Below are 19,282 nucleotides of genomic sequence, written 5' to 3' on the forward strand. Positions count from 1 at the left end.
TCTCATTCTATAGAGCCAGTGTGTTAACTCTCTCATTCTATAGAGCCAGTGTGTTAACTCTCTCATTCTATAGAGCCAGTGTTTTAACTGTTTTAACTCTCTCATTCTATAGAGCCAGTGTGTTAACTGTTTTAACTCTCTCATTCTATAGAGCCAGTGTTTTAACTCTCTCATTCTATAGAGCCAGTGTGTTAACTCTCTCATTCTATAGAGCCAGTGTGTTAACTCTCTCATTCTATAGAGCCAGTGTGTTAACTGTTTTAACTCTCTCATTCTATAGAGCCAGTGTGTTAACTCTCTCATTCTATAGAGCCAGTGTGTTAACTCTCTCATTCTATAGAGCCAGTGTTTTAACTGTTTTAACTCTCTCATTCTATAGAGCCAGTGTGTTAACTGTTTTAACTCTCTCATTCTATAGAGCCAGTGTGTTAACTCTCTCATTCTATAGAGCCAGTGTGTTAACTGTTTTAACTCTCTCATTCTATAGAGCCAGTGTGTTAACTCTCTCATTCTATAGAGCCAGTGTGTTAACTCTCTCATTCTATAGAGCCAGTTTGTTAACTGTTTTAACTCTCTCATTCTATAGAGCCAGTGTGTTAACTCTCTCATTCTATAGAGTCAGTGTGTTAACTCTCTCATTCTATAGAGCCAGTGTGTTAACTGTTTTAACTCTCTCATTCTATAGAGCCAGTGTGTTAACTCTCTCATTCTATAGAGCCAGTGTGTTAACTCTCTCATTCTATAGAGCCAGTGTGTTAACTGTTTTAACGCTCTCATTCTATAGAGCCAGTGTGTTAACTCTCTCATTCTATAGAGCCAGTGTGTTAACTCTCTCATTCTATAGAGCCAGTGTGTTAACTCTCTCATTCTATAGAGCCAGTGTGTTAACTCTCTCATTCTATAGAGTCAGTGTGTTAACTCTCTCATTCTATAGAGCCAGTGTGTTAACTGTTTTAACTCTCTCATTCTATAGAGCCAGTGTGTTAACTCTCTCATTCTATAGAGCCAGTGTGTTAACTGTGTTAACTCTCTCATTCTATAGAGCCAGTGTGTTAACTGTGTTAACTCTCTCATTCTATAGAGCCAGTGTGTTAACTGTGTTAACTTTCTCATTCTATAGAGCCAGTGTGTTAACTGTTTTAACGCTCTCATTCTATAGAGCCAGTGTGTTAACTCTCTCATTCTATAGAGCCAGTGTGTTAACTCTCTCATTCTATAGAGCCAGTGTGTTAACTCTCTCATTCTATAGAGCCAGTGTGTTAACTCTCTCATTCTATAGAGTCAGTGTGTTAACTCTCTCATTCTATAGAGCCAGTGTGTTAACTGTTTTAACTCTCTCATTCTATAGAGCCAGTGTGTTAACTCTCTCATTCTATAGAGCCAGTGTGTTAACTGTGTTAACTCTCTCATTCTATAGAGCCAGTGTGTTAACTGTGTTAACTCTCTCATTCTATAGAGCCAGTGTGTTAACTGTGTTAACTTTCTCATTCTATAGAGCCAGTGTGTTAACTCTCTCATTCTATAGAGCCAGTGTGTTAACTGTTTTAACTCTCTCATTCTATAGAGCCAGTGTGTTAACTCTCTCATTCTATAGAGCCAGTGTTTTAACTCTCTCATTCTATAGAGCCAGTGTGTTAACTGTGTTAACTTTCTCATTCTATAGAGCCAGTGTGTTAACTCTCTCATTCTATAGAGCCAGTGTGTTAACTGTTTTAACTCTCTCATTCTATAGAGCCAGTGTGTTAACTGTTTTAACTCTCTCATTCTATAGAGCCAGTGTGTTAACTGTGTTAACTCTCTCATTCTATAGAGCCAGTGTGTTAACTGTTTTAACTCTCTCATTCTATAGAGCCAGTGTGTTAACTGTGTTAACTCTCTCATTCTATAGAGCCAGTGTGTTAACTGTGTTAACTCTCTCATTCTATAGAGCCAGTGTGTTAACTGTTTTAACTCTCTCATTCTATAGAGCCACTGTGTTAACTGTTTTAACTCTCTCATTCTATAGAGCCAGTGTGTTAACTGTTTTAACTCTCTCATTCTATAGAGCCAGTGTGTTAACTCTCTCATTCTATAGAGCCAGTGTGTTAACTCTCTCATTCTATAGAGCCAGTGTGTTAACTGTTTTAACGCTCTCATTCTATAGAGCCAGTGTGTTAACTGTTTTAACTCTCTCATTCTATAGAGCCAGTGTGTTAACTCTCTCATTCTATAGAGCCAGTGTGTTAACTGTTTTAACGCTCTCATTCTATAGAGCCAGTGTGTTAACTGTTTTAACTCTCTCATTCTATAGGGCCAGTGTGTTAACTGTTTTAACTCTCTCATTCTATAGAGCCAGTGTTTTAACTCTCTCATTCTATAGAGCCAGTGTGTTAACTGTGTTAACTCTCTCATTCTATAGAGCCAGTGTGTTAACTCTCTCATTCTATAGAGCCAGTGTGTTAACTGTGTTAACTCTCTCATTCTATAGAGCCAGTGTGTTAACTCTCTCATTCTATAGAGCCAGTGTGTTAACTGTGTTAACTCTCTCATTCTATAGAGCCAGTGTGTTAACTCTCTCATTCTATAGAGCCAGTGTGTTAACTGTTTTAACTCTCTCATTCTATAGAGCCAGTGTGTTAACTGTTTTAACTCTCTCATTCTATAGAGCCAGTGTGTTAACTCTCTCATTCTATAGAGCCAGTGTGTTAACTGTTTTAACTCTCTCATTCTATAGAGCCAGTGTTTTAACTCTCTCATTCTATAGAGCCAGTGTGTTAACTGTTTTAACTCTCTCATTCTATAGAGCCAGTGTGTTAACTATTTTAACTCTCTCATTCTATAGAGCCAGTGTGTTAACTGTTTTAACTCTCTCATTCTATAGAGCCAGTGTGTTAACTCTCTCATTCTATAGAGCCAGTGTGTTAACTGTGTTAACTTTCTCATTCTATAGAGCCAGTGTGTTAACTCTCTCATTCTATAGAGCCAGTGTGTTAACTGTTTTAACTCTCTCATTCTATAGAGCCAGTGTGTTAACTGTTTTAACTCTCTCATTCTATAGAGCCAGTGTGTTAACTGTGTTAACTCTCTCATTCTATAGAGCCAGTGTGTTAACTGTTTTAACGCTCTCATTCTATAGAGCCAGTGTGTTAACTGTGTTAACTTTCTCATTCTATAGAGCCAGTGTGTTAACTGTTTTAACTCTCTCATTCTATAGAGCCAGTGTGTTAACTGTGTTAACTCTCTCATTCTATAGAGCCAGTGTGTTAACTCTCTCATTCTATAGAGCCAGTGTGTTAACTGTGTTAACTCTCTCATTCTATAGAGCCAGTGTGTTAACTGTTTTAACTCTCTCATTCTATAGAGCCAGTGTGTTAACTCTCTCATTCTATAGAGCCAGTGTGTTAACTCTCTCATTCTATAGAGCCAGTGTGTTAACTGTTTTAACTCTCTCATTCTATAGAGCCAGTGTGTTAACTGTGTTAACTCTCTCATTCTATAGAGCCAGTGTGTTAACTCTCTCATTCTATAGAGCCAGTGTGTTAACTCTCTCATTCTATAGAGCCAGTGTGTTAACTGTTTTAACTCTCTCATTCTATAGAGCCAGTGTGTTAACTGTTTTAACTCTCTCATTCTATAGAGTCAGTGTGTTAACTGTTTTAACTCTCTCATTCTATAAAGCCAGTGTGTTAACTGTGTTAACTCTCTCATTCTATAGAGCCAGTGTGTTAACTCTCTCATTCTATAGAGCCAGTGTGTTAACTCTCTCATTCTATAGAGCCAGTGTGTTAACTGTTTTAACTCTCTCATTCTATAGAGCCAGTGTGTTAACTGTGTTAACCCTCTCATTCTATAGAGCCAGTGTGTTAACTGTGTTAACTCTCTCATTCTATAGAGCCAGTGTGTTAACTCTCTCATTCTATAGAGCCAGTGTGTTAACTGTTTTAACTCTCTCATTCTATAGAGCCAGTGTGTTAACTGTGTTAACTCTCTCATTCTATAGAGCCAGTGTGTTAACTCTCTCATTCTATAGAGCCAGTGTGTTAACTGTTTTAACTCTCTCATTCTATAGAGCCAGTGTGTTAACTCTCTCATTCTATAGAGCCAGTGTGTTAACTCTCTCATTCTATAGAGCCAGTGTGTTAACTCTCTCATTCTATAGAGCCAGTGTGTTAACTCTCTCATTCTATAGAGCCAGTGTGTTAACTGTTTTAACTCTCTCATTCTATAGAGCCAGTGTGTTAACTGTTTTAACTCTCTCATTCTATAGAGCCAGTGTGTTAACTCTCTCATTCTATAGAGCCAGTGTGTTAACTCTCTCATTCTATAGAGCCAGTGTTTTAACTGTTTTAACTCTCTCATTCTATAGAGCCAGTGTGTTAACTGTTTTAACTCTCTCATTCTATAGAGCCAGTGTTTTAACTCTCTCATTCTATAGAGCCAGTGTGTTAACTCTCTCATTCTATAGAGCCAGTGTGTTAACTCTCTCATTCTATAGAGCCAGTGTGTTAACTGTTTTAACTCTCTCATTCTATAGAGCCAGTGTGTTAACTCTCTCATTCTATAGAGCCAGTGTTTTAACTGTTTTAACTCTCTCATTCTATAGAGCCAGTGTGTTAACTGTTTTAACTCTCTCATTCTATAGAGCCAGTGTGTTAACTCTCTCATTCTATAGAGCCAGTGTGTTAACTGTTTTAACTCTCTCATTCTATAGAGCCAGTGTGTTAACTCTCTCATTCTATAGAGCCAGTGTGTTAACTCTCTCATTCTATAGAGCCAGTTTGTTAACTGTTTTAACTCTCTCATTCTATAGAGCCAGTGTGTTAACTCTCTCATTCTATAGAGTCAGTGTGTTAACTCTCTCATTCTATAGAGCCAGTGTGTTAACTGTTTTAACTCTCTCATTCTATAGAGCCAGTGTGTTAACTCTCTCATTCTATAGAGCCAGTGTGTTAACTCTCTCATTCTATAGAGCCAGTGTGTTAACTGTTTTAACGCTCTCATTCTATAGAGCCAGTGTGTTAACTCTCTCATTCTATAGAGCCAGTGTGTTAACTCTCTCATTCTATAGAGCCAGTGTGTTAACTCTCTCATTCTATAGAGCCAGTGTGTTAACTCTCTCATTCTATAGAGTCAGTGTGTTAACTCTCTCATTCTATAGAGCCAGTGTGTTAACTGTTTTAACTCTCTCATTCTATAGAGCCAGTGTGTTAACTCTCTCATTCTATAGAGCCAGTGTGTTAACTGTGTTAACTCTCTCATTCTATAGAGCCAGTGTGTTAACTGTGTTAACTCTCTCATTCTATAGAGCCAGTGTGTTAACTGTGTTAACTTTCTCATTCTATAGAGCCAGTGTGTTAACTCTCTCATTCTATAGAGCCAGTGTGTTAACTGTTTTAACTCTCTCATTCTATAGAGCCAGTGTGTTAACTCTCTCATTCTATAGAGCCAGTGTTTTAACTCTCTCATTCTATAGAGCCAGTGTGTTAACTGTGTTAACTTTCTCATTCTATAGAGCCAGTGTGTTAACTCTCTCATTCTATAGAGCCAGTGTGTTAACTGTTTTAACTCTCTCATTCTATAGAGCCAGTGTGTTAACTGTTTTAACTCTCTCATTCTATAGAGCCAGTGTGTTAACTGTGTTAACTCTCTCATTCTATAGAGCCAGTGTGTTAACTGTTTTAACTCTCTCATTCTATAGAGCCAGTGTGTTAACTGTGTTAACTCTCTCATTCTATAGAGCCAGTGTGTTAACTGTGTTAACTCTCTCATTCTATAGAGCCAGTGTGTTAACTGTTTTAACTCTCTCATTCTATAGAGCCACTGTGTTAACTGTTTTAACTCTCTCATTCTATAGAGCCAGTGTGTTAACTGTTTTAACTCTCTCATTCTATAGAGCCAGTGTGTTAACTCTCTCATTCTATAGAGCCAGTGTGTTAACTCTCTCATTCTATAGAGCCAGTGTGTTAACTGTTTTAACTCTCTCATTCTATAGAGCCAGTGTGTTAACTGTTTTAACTCTCTCATTCTATAGAGCCAGTGTGTTAACTCTCTCATTCTATAGAGCCAGTGTGTTAACTGTTTTAACGCTCTCATTCTATAGAGCCAGTGTGTTAACTGTTTTAACTCTCTCATTCTATAGAGCCAGTGTGTTAACTGTTTTAACTCTCTCATTCTATAGAGCCAGTGTTTTAACTCTCTCATTCTATAGAGCCAGTGTGTTAACTGTGTTAACTCTCTCATTCTATAGAGCCAGTGTGTTAACTCTCTCATTCTATAGAGCCAGTGTGTTAACTGTGTTAACTCTCTCATTCTATAGAGCCAGTGTGTTAACTCTCTCATTCTATAGAGCCAGTGTGTTAACTGTGTTAACTCTCTCATTCTATAGAGCCAGTGTGTTAACTCTCTCATTCTATAGAGCCAGTGTGTTAACTGTTTTAACTCTCTCATTCTATAGAGCCAGTGTGTTAACTGTTTTAACTCTCTCATTCTATAGAGCCAGTGTGTTAACTCTCTCATTCTATAGAGCCAGTGTGTTAACTGTTTTAACTCTCTCATTCTATAGAGCCAGTGTTTTAACTCTCTCATTCTATAGAGCCAGTGTGTTAACTGTTTTAACTCTCTCATTCTATAGAGCCAGTGTGTTAACTGTTTTAACTCTCTCATTCTATAGAGCCAGTGTGTTAACTGTTTTAACGCTCTCATTCTATAGAGCCAGTGTGTTAACTGTTTTAACTCTCTCATTCTATAGAGCCAGTGTGTTAACTCTCTCATTCTATAGAGCCAGTGTGTTAACTGTGTTAACTTTCTCATTCTATAGAGCCAGTGTGTTAACTCTCTCATTCTATAGAGCCAGTGTGTTAACTGTTTTAACTCTCTCATTCTATAGAGCCAGTGTGTTAACTGTTTTAACTCTCTCATTCTATAGAGCCAGTGTGTTAACTGTGTTAACTCTCTCATTCTATAGAGCCAGTGTGTTAACTGTTTTAACGCTCTCATTCTATAGAGCCAGTGTGTTAACTGTGTTAACTTTCTCATTCTATAGAGCCAGTGTGTTAACTGTTTTAACTCTCTCATTCTATAGAGCCAGTGTGTTAACTGTGTTAACTCTCTCATTCTATAGAGCCAGTGTGTTAACTGTTTTAACTCTCTCATTCTATAGAGCCAGTGTGTTAACTGTGTTAACTCTCTCATTCTATAGAGCCAGTGTGTTAACTGTTTTAACTCTCTCATTCTATAGAGCCAGTGTGTTAACTGTTTTAACTCTCTCATTCTATAGAGCCAGTGTGTTAACTGTTTTAACTCTCTCATTCTATAGAGCCAGTGTGTTAACTGTTTTAACTCTCTCATTCTATAGAGCCAGTGTGTTAACTGTGTTAACTCTCTCATTCTATAGAGCCAGTGTGTTAACTCTCTCATTCTATAGAGCCAGTGTGTTAACTGTTTTAACTCTCTCATTCTATAGAGCCAGTGTGTTAACTCTCTCATTCTATAGAGCCACTGTGTTAACTGTTTTAACTCTCTCATTCTATAGAGCCAGTGTGTTAACTCTCTCATTCTATAGAGCCAGTGTGTTAACTGTTTTAACGCTCTCATTCTATAGAGCCAGTGTGTTAACTGTGTTAACTCTCTCATTCTATAGAGCCAGTGTGTTAACTGTTTTAACTCTCTCATTCTATAGAGCCAGTGTGTTAACTGTTTTAACTCTCTCATTCTATAGAGCCAGTGTGTTAACTGTTTTAACGCTCTCATTCTATAGAGCCAGTGTGTTAACTGTGTTAACTCTCTCATTCTATAGAGCCAGTGTGTTAACTGTTTTAACTCTCTCATTCTATAGAGCCAGTGTGTTAACTGTTTTAACTCTCTCATTCTATAGAGCCAGTGTGTTAACTGTTTTAACTCTCTCATTCTATAGAGCCAGTGTGTTAACTGTTTTAACTCTCTCATTCTATAGAGCCAGTGTGTTAACTGTTTTAACTCTCTCATTCTATAGAGCCAGTGTGTTAACTGTTTTAACTCTCTCATTCTATAGAGCCAGTGTTTTAACTCTCTCATTCTATAGAGCCAGTGTGTTAACTGTTTTAACTCTCTCATTCTATAGAGCCAGTGTGTTAACTGTTTTAACTCTCTCATTCTATAGAGCCAGTGTGTTAACTCTCTCATTCTATAGAGCCAGTGTGTTAACTGTTTTAACTCTCTCATTCTATAGAGCCAGTGTGTTAACTGTGTTAACTCTCTCATTCTATAGAGCCAGTGTGTTAACTGTTTTAACTCTCTCATTCTATAGAGCCAGTGTGTTAACTGTGTTAACTCTCTCATTCTATAGAGCCAGTGTGTTAACTGTTTTAACTCTCTCATTCTATAGAGCCAGTGTGTTAACTCTCTCATTCTATAGAGCCACTGTGTTAACTGTTTTAACTCTCTCATTCTATAGAGCCAGTGTGTTAACTCTCTCATTCTATAGAGCCAGTGTGTTAACTGTGTTAACTCTCTCATTCTATAGAGCCAGTGTGTTAACTCTCTCATTCTATAGAGCCACTGTGTTAACTGTTTTAACTCTCTCATTCTATAGAGCCAGTGTGTTAACTGTTTTAACTCTCTCATTCTATAGAGCCAGTGTGTTAACTCTCTCATTCTATAGAGCCAGTGTGTTAACTCTCTCATTCTATAGAGCCAGTGTGTTAACTGTTTTAACGCTCTCATTCTATAGAGCCAGTGTGTTAACTGTGTTAACTCTCTCATTCTATAGAGCCAGTGTGTTAACTCTCTCATTCTATAGAGCCAGTGTGTTAACTGTGTTAACTCTCTCATTCTATAGAGCCAGTGTGTTAACTGTGTTAACTCTCTCATTCTATAGAGCCAGTGTGTTAACTGTTTTAACTCTCTCATTCTATAGAGCCAGTGTGTTAACTCTCTCATTCTATAGAGCCAGTGTGTTAACTGTGTTAACTCTCTCATTCTATAGAGCCAGTGTGTTAACTGTTTTAACTCTCTCATTCTATAGAGCCAGTGTGTTAACTGTTTTAACTCTCATTCTATAGAGCCAGTGTGTTAACTGTTTTAACTCTCTCATTCTATAGAGCCAGTGTGTTAACTCTCTCATTCTATAGAGCCAGTGTGTTAACTGTGTTAACTCTCTCATTCTATAGAGCCAGTGTGTTAACTCTCTCATTCTATAGAGCCAGTGTGTTAACTGTTTTAACTCTCTCATTCTATAGAGCCAGTGTGTTAACTGTTTTAACTCTCTCATTCTATAGAGCCAGTGTGTTAACTGTTTTAACTCTCTCATTCTATAGAGCCAGTGTGTTAACTGTTTTAACTCTCTCATTCTATAGAGCCACTGTGTTAACTGCCAAGCTGTCTGGCCAATGAGCTGCCCCTCCCCTCCATCAACCGTGAGAATATCTGTGACTCCTGCTACTGCAGCAGTACACATCCAGTCCTGCCTGAGAGAGACACCAGCCCTGCCTGAGAGAGACTCCAGCCCTGCCTGAGAGAGACACCAGCCCTGCCTGAGAGAGACACCAGCCCTGCCTGAGAGAGACTCCAGCCCTGCCTGAGAGAGACACCAGCCCTGCCTGAGAGAGACACCAGCCCTGCCTGAGAGAGACACCAGCCCTGCCTGGAGTGCAGTGTCATTCACTGCTAAAATATCTAAAGGAACAAGCGACTTGATGACAACATGAAAAACTAACTTGGGAACAGTTCAACTGTTAGCAGGGTTGGTAGAAAGGTATATTTTCACAGCCTGGTCCCAGATCTGTAAGGTGGGGTTGGTAGAAAGGTATATTTTCACAGCCTGGTCCCAGATCTGTAAGGTGGGGTTTGGTAAAAAGGTATATTTTTATACGGCGTCCCGGCAAAAGAAATACCAGTAATCCATCACAATAATTTTTTGAAAAAATGTAGGCTATAACAGCATTATTTCTCATTACCACATGTCAGAGGCATGTAAAAAAATATATATTTAAAAATAATGGTTTTGTAAACGAGTGATATAGGCTACTTGAAAGCGTGTGGTATATCCTACATTCCAAAATGCGGTGTGTTTCCAACGGAGAAAACGGACATTTAGCCGCGGCAGATATGAGTGACCGAGACGCACGCGGACAGCAGGGGACGTGGACATTCTGGACTAATGCCAAATGTCATTACACTTTGGGGTGTTTTGTGGCACATATTTCTTTCCATTCACTACTGTTTGGATGTTGGAAATATGTCGCAAGTGGATGACTGTGTCCCAGGTAGCCTAGTAAAGGGGCCCTTTTGAAGTAATTATTTGACAATTGTGACTGTTTATGCCACAATAGAAGTTAAATGACAAATCTTTATACCTAGGCCCACAGAGATTCTATAAAGTACCACATTATGAGTCATAAAACGTAGCGGTCAAACAAAAAGCAACTTTGAATATACATTTTGCATCTCGTAGAGATCAAGGCCAGACAGGTTGTGTTCTACGTCCTCGTGTGTTGTGTTCTACGTCATCATGTGTTGTGTTCTACGTCCTCGTGTGTTGTGTTCTACGTCCTCGTGTGTTGTGTTCTACGTCCTCATGTGTTGTGTTCTACGTCATCATGTGTTGTGTTCTACGTCATCATGTGTTGTGTTCTACGTCCTCATGTGTTGTGTTCCACGTCCTCATGTGTTGTGTTCTACGTCATCATGTGTTGTGTTCTACGTCCTCATGTGTTGTGTTCTACGTCATCATGTGTTGTGTTCTACGTCATCATGTGTTGTGTTCTACGTCCTCATGTGTTGTGTTCCACGTCCTCATGTGTTGTGTTCTACGTCATCATGTGTTGTGTTCTACGTCCTCATGTGTTGTGTTCCACGTCCTCATGTGTTCTACGTCATCATGTGTTGTGTTCTACGTCCTCATGTGTTGTGTTCCACGTCCTCATGTGTTGTGTTCTATGTCCTCGTGTTGTGTTCTACGTCCTCATGTGTTGTGTTCTACGTCATCATGTGTTGTGTTCTACGTCCTCATGTGTTGTGTTCTACGTCATCATGTGTTGTGTTCTACGTCCTCATGTGTTGTGTTCTACGTCCTCATGTGTTGTGTTCTATGTCCTCGTGTTGTGTTCTACGTCATCATATGTTGTGTTCTACGTCATCATGTGTTGTGTTCTACGTCCTCATGTGTTGTGTTCTACGTCATAATTATCTGGATGAAAAATACTCATTATTTTCGTTGATACTTTAAAGAAACACTAGACAGGACCAGACGTAAATGTTTCCTTGCTCAACAATAAACATTGATCAAGTTTACTAAATCTGTCCTGGTTTTATTTATGGTGGAATGGGATCGAGTGTAAGTTCCTGTTCTGTACCCTCTACGACTTGCTTCTTCATCCCACTATTTGGATCCTTTTTCAACTCAGTGACATAAATACAACACTTCACTACCTGTTCCATAGTGACATAGCTCCACTCCTTATTATAAACCTGTTCCATAGTGACATAGTGACATAGCTCCACTCCTTATTATAAACCTGTTCCATAGTGACATAGCTCCCCTCCTTATTATAAACCTGTTCCATAGTGACATAGTGACATAGCTCCCCTCCTTATTATAAACCTGTTCCATAGTGACATAGCTCCCCTCCTTATTATAAACCTGTTCCATAGTGACATAGCTCCCCTCCTTATTATAAACCTGTTCCATAGTGACATAGCTCCCCTCCTTATAATAAACCTGTTCCATAGTGACATAGCTCCCCTCCTTATTATAAACCTGTTCCATAGTGACATAGTGACATAGCTCCCCTCCTTATTATAAACCTGTTCCATAGTGACATAGCTCCACTCCTTATTATAAACCTGTTCCATAGTGACATAGCTCCCCTCCTTATTATAAACCTGTTCCATAGTGACATAGCTCCCCTCCTTATTATAAACCTGTTCCATAGTGACATAGCTCCCCTCCTTATTATAAACCTGTTCCATAGTGACATAGCTCCCCTCCTTATTATAAACCTGTTCCATAGTGACATAGCTCCCCTCCTTATTATAAACCTGTTCCATAGTGACATAGTGACATAGCTCCCCTCCTTATTATAAACCTGTTCCATAGTGACATAGCTCCACTCCTTATTATAAACCTGTTCCATAGTGACATAGTGACATAGCTCCCCTCCTTATTATAAACCTGTTCCATAGTGACATAGCTCCCCTCATTATAAACCTGTTCCATAGTGACATAGCTCCACTCCTTATTATAAACCTGTTCCATAGTGACATAGCTCCCCTCCTTATTATAAACCTGTTCCATAGTGACATAGCTCCCCTCCTTATTATAAACCTGTTCCACAGTGACATAGCTCCCCTCCTTATTATAAACCTGTTCCATAGTGACATAGCTCCCCTCCTTATTATAAACCTGTTCCATAGTGACATAACTCCACTCCTTATTATAAACCTGTTCCATAGTGACATAGCTCCCCTCCTTATTATAAACCTGTTCCATAGTGACATAGCTCCCCTCCTTATAATAAACCTGTTCCATAGTGACATAACTCCACTCCTTATTATAAACCTGTTCCATAGTGACATAGCTCCCCTCATTATAAACCTGTTCCATAGTGACAAAACTCCACTCCTTATTATAAACCTGTTCCATAGTGACATAACTCCACCTCTTATTATAAACCTGTTCCATAGCGACATAGCTCCCCTCCTTATAATAAACCTGTTCCATAGTGACATAACTCCACTCCTTATTATAAACCTGTTCCATAGTGACATAGCTCCCCTCATTATAAACCTGTTCCATAGTGACATAGCTCCACTCCTTATTATAAACCTGTTCCATAGTGACATAGCTCCCCTCCTTATTATAAACCTGTTCCATAGTGACATAGCTCCCCTCCTTATTATAAACCTGTTCCATAGTGACATAGCTCCCCTCCTTATTATAAACGTGTTACATAGTGACATAGCTCCCCTCCTTATTATAAACCTGTTCCATAGTGACATAGCTCCCCTCCTTATAATAAACCTGTTCCATAGTGACATAACTCCACTCCTTATTATAAACCTGTTCCATAGTGACATAGCTCCCCTCATTATAAACCTGTTCCATAGTGACATAGCTCCACTCCTTATTTTAAACCTGTTCCATAGTGACATAGCTCCACTCCTTATTATAAACCTGTTCCATAGTGACATAGCTCCCCTCCTTATTATAAACCTGTTCCATAGTGACATAGCTCCCCTCCTTATTATAAACCTGTTCCATAGTGACATAGCTCCCCTCCTTATTATAAACCTGTTCCATAGTGACATAGCTCCCCTCCTTATTATAAACCTGTTCCATAGTGACATAGCTCCCCTCCTTATTATAAACCTGTTCCATAGTGACATAGCTCCCCTCCTTATTATAAACCTGTTCCATAGTGACATAGCTCCCCTCCTTATTATAAACCTGTTCCATAGTGACATAGCTCCCCTCCTTATTATAAACCTGTTCCATAGTGACATAGCTCCACTCCTTATTATAAACCTGTTCCATAGTGACATAGCTCCTCTCCTTATGGCACAGGGCTTGCTGTTGGACAGTAGTCCCTGCCCCTCTTCCACCAGAGTATGAAAATGTGAGATACCACCTGCACAAGAGCCTGAGTCTCCACTACAAGGTCAATGTAATGGAGTAAAAAAGAAAAGGGCTACCAACGATGGCTTCAGCAGGAAGGTGTGGCGACCACTCCATCCACAGAGCACTAATACAGAGAGCAGAACTCCCGTCCTAGTCCCTCTGATACCGATCGCCCAGCCTTGGCGAGGACAGCCCTCCAGTAGGAATCACCTGCAGACACAAACATAACCGAATACAGTTCTGATCTTAAATCAGTAAGCCAATATTATCCAGGGTTGATCCTAAATCAGTAAGCCAATATTATCCAGGGTTGATCCTAAATCAGTAAGCCAATATTATCCAGGGTTGATCCTAAATCAGTAAGCCAATATTATCCAGGGTTGATCTTAAATCAGTAAGCCAATATTATCCAGGGTTGATCCAGAGCCACTACAGTAGTGAGTCATTTAACAGACTCTCTGATCCAGAGCCACTACAGTAGGGAGTCATTTAGCAGACTCTCTGATCCAGAGCCACTACAGTAGAGAGTCATTTAGCAGACTCTCTGATCCAGAGCCACTACAGTAGTGAGTCATTTAGCAGACTCTCTGATCCAGAGCCACTACAGTAGTGAGTCATTTAGCAGACTCTCTGATCCAGAGTCACTACAGTAGTGAGTCATTTAGCAGACTCTCTGATCCAGCCACTACAGTAGTGAGTCATTCAGCAGACTCTCTTATCCAGAGCCACTTAAAGGAGCAATTATTGCAGATAAGCAGATCAGCAGATTTTTCACATAGTCGGCTCGGGGATTTGAACCAGCGACCTTACGGTTACTGGCCCAATGTGCTTAACCGCCAGGCTACTTGCTGCCCAGTGAAGTTGAACAAAATGTTACGACTTGTAAAATAATATTTGAAAGGTCGAAAAAGGTGGAATGGGCGAAAAGGCTTGGACCTCATCGCTGCTTTCAGCTACTGTATACATTTACATTTAAGTCAGTTAGCAGACGCTCTTATCCAGAGCGACTTACAAGTTGGTACATTCACCTTATGATATCCAGTGGAACAACCACTTTACAATAGTGCATCTAACTCTTTTAAGGGGGGGGGTGGGGTAGAAGGATTACTTTATCCTATCCTAGGTATTCCTTAAAGAGGTGGTGTTTCAGGTGTTTCCGGAAGGTGGTGATTGACTCCGCTGACCTGGCGTCGTGGGGGAGTTTGTTCCACCATTGGGGTGCCAGAGCAGCGAACAGTTTTGACTGGGCTGAGCGGGAGCTGTACTTCCTCAGAGGTAGGGAGGCGAGCAGGCCAGAGGTGGATGAACGCAGTGCCCTTGTTTGGGTGTAGGGCCTGATCAGAGCCTGAAGGTACGGAGGTGCCGTTCCCCTCACAGCTCCGTAGGCAAGGACCATGGTCTTGTAGCGGATGCAAGCTTCAACTGGAAGCCAGTGGAGAGAGCGGAGGAGCGGGGTGACGTGAGAGAACTTGGGAAGGTTGAACACCAGACGGGCTGCGGCGTTCTGGATGAGTTGTAGGGGTTTAATGGCACAGGCAGGGAGCCCAGCCAACAGCGAGTTGCAGTAGTCCAGACGGGAGATGACAAGTGCCTGGATTAGGACCTGCGCCGCTTCCTGTGTGAGGCAGGGTCGTACTCTGCGAATGTTGTAGAGCATGAACCTACAGGAACGGGTCACCGCCTTGATGTTAGTTGAGAACGACAGCGTGTTGTCCAGGATCACGCCAAGGTTCTTAGCACTCTGGGAGGGGGACACAATGGAGTTGTCAACCGTGATGGCGAGATCATGGAACGGGCAGTCCTTCCCCGGGAGGAAGAGCAGCTCTGTCTTGCCGAGGTTCAGCTTGAGGTGGTGATCCGTCATCCACACTGATATGTCTGCCAGACATGCAGAGATGCGATTCGCCACCTGGTTATCAGAAGGGGGAAAGGAGAAGATTAATTGTGTGTCGTCTGCATAGCAATGATAGGAGAGACCATGTGAGGATATGACAGAGCCAAGTGACTTGGTGTATAGCGAGAATAGGAGAGGGCCTAGAACAGAGCCCTGGGGGACACCAGTGGTGAGAGCACGTGGTGCGGAGACAGATTCTCGCCACGCCACCTGGTAGGAGCGACCTGTCAGGTAGGACGCAATCCAAGCGTGGGCCGCGCCGGAGATGCCCAACTCGGAGAGGGTGGAGAGGAGGATCTGATGGTTCACTGTATCAAAGGCAGCCGATAGGTCTAGAAGGATGAGAGCAGAGGAGAGAGAGTTAGCTTTAGCAGTGCGGAGCGCCTCCGTGACACAGAGAAGAGCAGTCTCAGTTGAATGACTAGTCTTGAAACCTGACTGATTTGGATCAAGAAGGTCATTCTGAGAGAGATAGCAGGAGAGCTGGCCAAGGACGGCACGTTCAAGAGTTTTGGAGAGAAAAGAAAGAAGGGATACTGGTCTGTAGTTGTTGACATCGGAGGGATCGAGTGTAGGTTTTTTCAGCAGGGGTGCAACTCTCGCTCTCTTGAAGGCGGAAGGGACGTAGCCAGCGGTCAAGGATGAGTTGATGAGCGAGGTGAGGTAAGGGAGAAGGTCTCCGGAAATGGCCTGGAGAAGAGAGGAGGGGATAGGGTCAAGCGGGCAGGTTGTTGGGCGGCCGGCCGTCACAAGACGCGAGATTTCATCTGGAGAGAGAGGGGAGAAAGAGGTCAAAGCACAGGGTAGGGCAGTGTGAGCAGAACCAGCGGTGTCGTTTGACTTAGCAAACGAGGATCGGATGTCGTCGACCTTCTTTTCAAAATGGTTGACGAAGTCATCCGCAGAGAGGGAGGAGGAGGGGGGAGGGGGAGGAGGATTCAGGAGGGAGGAGAAGGTGGCAAAGAGCTTCCTAGGGTTAGAGGCAGATGCTTGGAATTTAGAGTGGTAGAAAGTGGCTTTAGCAGCAGAGACAGAAGAGGAGAATGTAGAGAGGAGGGAGTGAAAGGATGCCAGGTCCGCAGGGAGGCGAGTTTTCCTCCATTTCCGCTCGGCTGCCCGGAGCCCTGTTCTGTGAGCTCGCAATGAGTCGTCGAGCCACGGAGCAGGAGGGGAGGACCGAGCCGGCCTGGAGGATAGGGGACATAGAGAGTTAAAGGATGCAGAAAGGGAGGAGAGGAGGGTTGAGGAGGCAGAATCAGGAGATAGGTTGGAGAAGGTTTGAGCAGAGGGAAGAGATGATAGGATGGAAGAGGAGAGAGTAGCGGGGGAGAGAGAGCGAAGGTTGGGACGGCGCGATACCATCCGAGTAGGGGCAGTGTGGGAAGTGTTGGATGAGAGCGAGAGGGAAAAGGATACAAGGTAGTGGTCGGAGACTTGGAGGGGAGTTGCAATGAGATTAGTGGAAGAACAGCATCTAGTAAAGATGAGGTCAAGCGTATTGCCTGCCTTGTGAGTAGGGGGGGAAGGTGAGAGGGTGAGGTCAAAAGAGGAGAGGAGTGGAAAGAAGGAGGCAGAGAGGAATGAGTCAAAGGTAGACGTGGGGAGGTTAAAGTCACCCAGAACTGTGAGAGGTGAGCCATCCTCAGGAAAGGAACTTATCAAGGCGTCAAGCTCATTGATGAACTCTCCAAGGGAACCTGGGGGGCGATAAATGATAAGGATGTTAAGCTTGAAAGGGCTGGTAACTGTGACAGCATGGAATTCAAAGGAGGCGATAGACAGATGGGTCAGGGGAGAAAGAGAGAATGTCCACTTGGGAGAGATGAGGATCCCAGTGCCACCACCCCGCTGACCAGAAGCTCTCGGGGTGTGCGAGAACACGTGGGCAGACGAGGAGAGAGCAGTAGGAGTAGCAGTGTTATCTGTGGTAATCCATGTTTCCGTCAGTGCCAAGAAGTCGAGGGACTGGAGGGAAGCATAGGCTGAGATGAACTCTGCCTTGTTGGCCGCAGATCGGCAGTTCCAGAGGCTGCCGGAGACCTGGAACTCCACGTGGGTCGTGCGCGCTGGGACCACCAGGTTAGAGTGGCGGCGGCCACGCGGTGTGAAGCGTTTGTATGGTCTGTGCAGAGAGGAGAGAAGAGGGATAGACAGACACATAGTTGACAGGCTACAGAAGAGGCTACGGTAATGCAAAGGAGATTGGAATGACAAGTGGACTACACGTCTCGAATGTTCAGAAAGTTAAGCTTACGTTGCAAAAAATCTTATTGACTAAAATGATACAGTGCTGCTGGCTGGTGGAGTAGGCTAGCTAGCAGTGGCTGCGTTGTTGACTTAGTTTGAAAGTGTAGCTGGCTAGGTAGCCTCGGTAACTGGCTAGGTAACCTTGACAATTACTCTAAACTACACAATTATCTTGGATACAAAGACAGCAAAGACAACTATGTAGCTAGCTAACACTACACTAATCAAGTCGTTCCGTTGTAATGTAATAGTTTCTACAGTGCTGCAATTCGGTAGACGGTAGACGTTGGCTAACTGCTGGCTTGCTAGCAGTGTTGCCTAAGTTAGGACGAAAATAGCTGGCTAGCTAACCTCGGTAATTACGATAATTACTCTAAACTACACAATTACCTTGGATACAAAGACAGCAACGACAACTATGTAGCTAGCTAACACTACACTAATCAAGTCGTTCCGTTGTAATGTAGAAACTAATGTAATAGTTTCTACAGTGCTGCTATTCGGTAGACGGTAGACGTTGGCTAGCTGCTAGCTGCTGGCTAGCTAGCAGTGTTGACTACGTTAGAAGGATGAAAATAGCTGACTAGCTAACCTCGGTAATTACAATAATTACTCTAAACTACACAATTATCTTTGATACAAAGACGGCTATGTAGCTAGCTAAGATCAAACCGTTGTACTGTAATGAAATGTAATACTACCTGCGGAGCGAAATGCGAAATGCGACCACTCGCTCCAACCCGGAAGCGAGGGGTTCAGCAGCCAAATGCTATTGTATTTGTTGCAGTTGGTTATTAATTTCCTTCTCCTGCTGATTAGTGAATGGTAAAGAGCAGGCTGCATGATGGTAAAGGGCCAAGGGCCACACCCTCTCATGCATGATGGTTAAGGGCCAAGGGCCACACCCTCTCATGCATGATGGTTAAGGGCCAAGGGCCACACCCTCTCATGCATGATGGTTAAGGGCCACGCCCTCTCATGCATAATGGTTAAGGGCCACACCCTCTCATGCATGATGGTTAAGGGCCAAGGGCCACACGCTCTCATGCATGATGGTTAAGGGCCAAGGGCCACACGCTCTCATGCAATACCATGCCAATTGGCCACATTGTGGCACTATAACAAGCAATTGAAAATGCTAACTTTGAAAGATCAGCCCCCGCACCCCATCTGATTCCTGGGTGATAAGGTCCCTCTCCTCACAAGGAACACATTTCCCTCAAGAACCCATAAGGTTGGGACCTGCTACACTTCAAACACTACTCCTCTGGCACAGAATTACCGGTCTGCACAAAACTTGATACATGGCGTCTATGGACCAAGCTCTCAAATAGTTTTTCCACGATAGCATCTCAAACAACATCAAACAATACTGACCAATAAACATTCATGTGGGCGTGGTCTCGTATATAAATGCATATAGTAAAACTTCATATAAATGCAAGTCTCAAATAGCTACCTGTCCCTTTTAATAGCCAGGCAACAGCACACATTTCAGTAAATAAATGGCTGTTTTAAATAAACGCCAGGTCTAAATTAATTGTTTACGAGGTAACCAAGAATTACCA

General features: G+C 42.2%; 1 protein-coding gene across 5 annotated transcripts in view; it reads left to right on the forward strand.

Moving 5' to 3' along the window:
* LOC139577361 (protein RUFY3-like) overlaps positions 1 to 11,068 on the forward strand; it is a 102,223-nt gene extending 91,155 nt beyond the window's left edge. For 4 of the 5 annotated variants that reach the window (XM_071404422.1, XM_071404426.1, XM_071404420.1 and 1 more), the window contains one exon: positions 9,312 to 11,068. In XM_071404422.1, the coding sequence (XP_071260523.1) occupies positions 9,312 to 9,348 (37 nt within the window). In that variant the 3' untranslated portion in view covers positions 9,349 to 11,068. The remainder of the gene's footprint in view (positions 1 to 9,311) is intronic. The other variant, XM_071404423.1, reaches the window with a different exon arrangement.
* Positions 11,069 to 19,282: the final 8,214 nt, after the last annotated feature.

This window comes from Salvelinus alpinus, chromosome 5, assembly GCF_045679555.1.
Source record: "Salvelinus alpinus chromosome 5, SLU_Salpinus.1, whole genome shotgun sequence".
Lineage (NCBI taxonomy): Eukaryota > Metazoa > Chordata > Actinopteri > Salmoniformes > Salmonidae > Salvelinus > Salvelinus alpinus.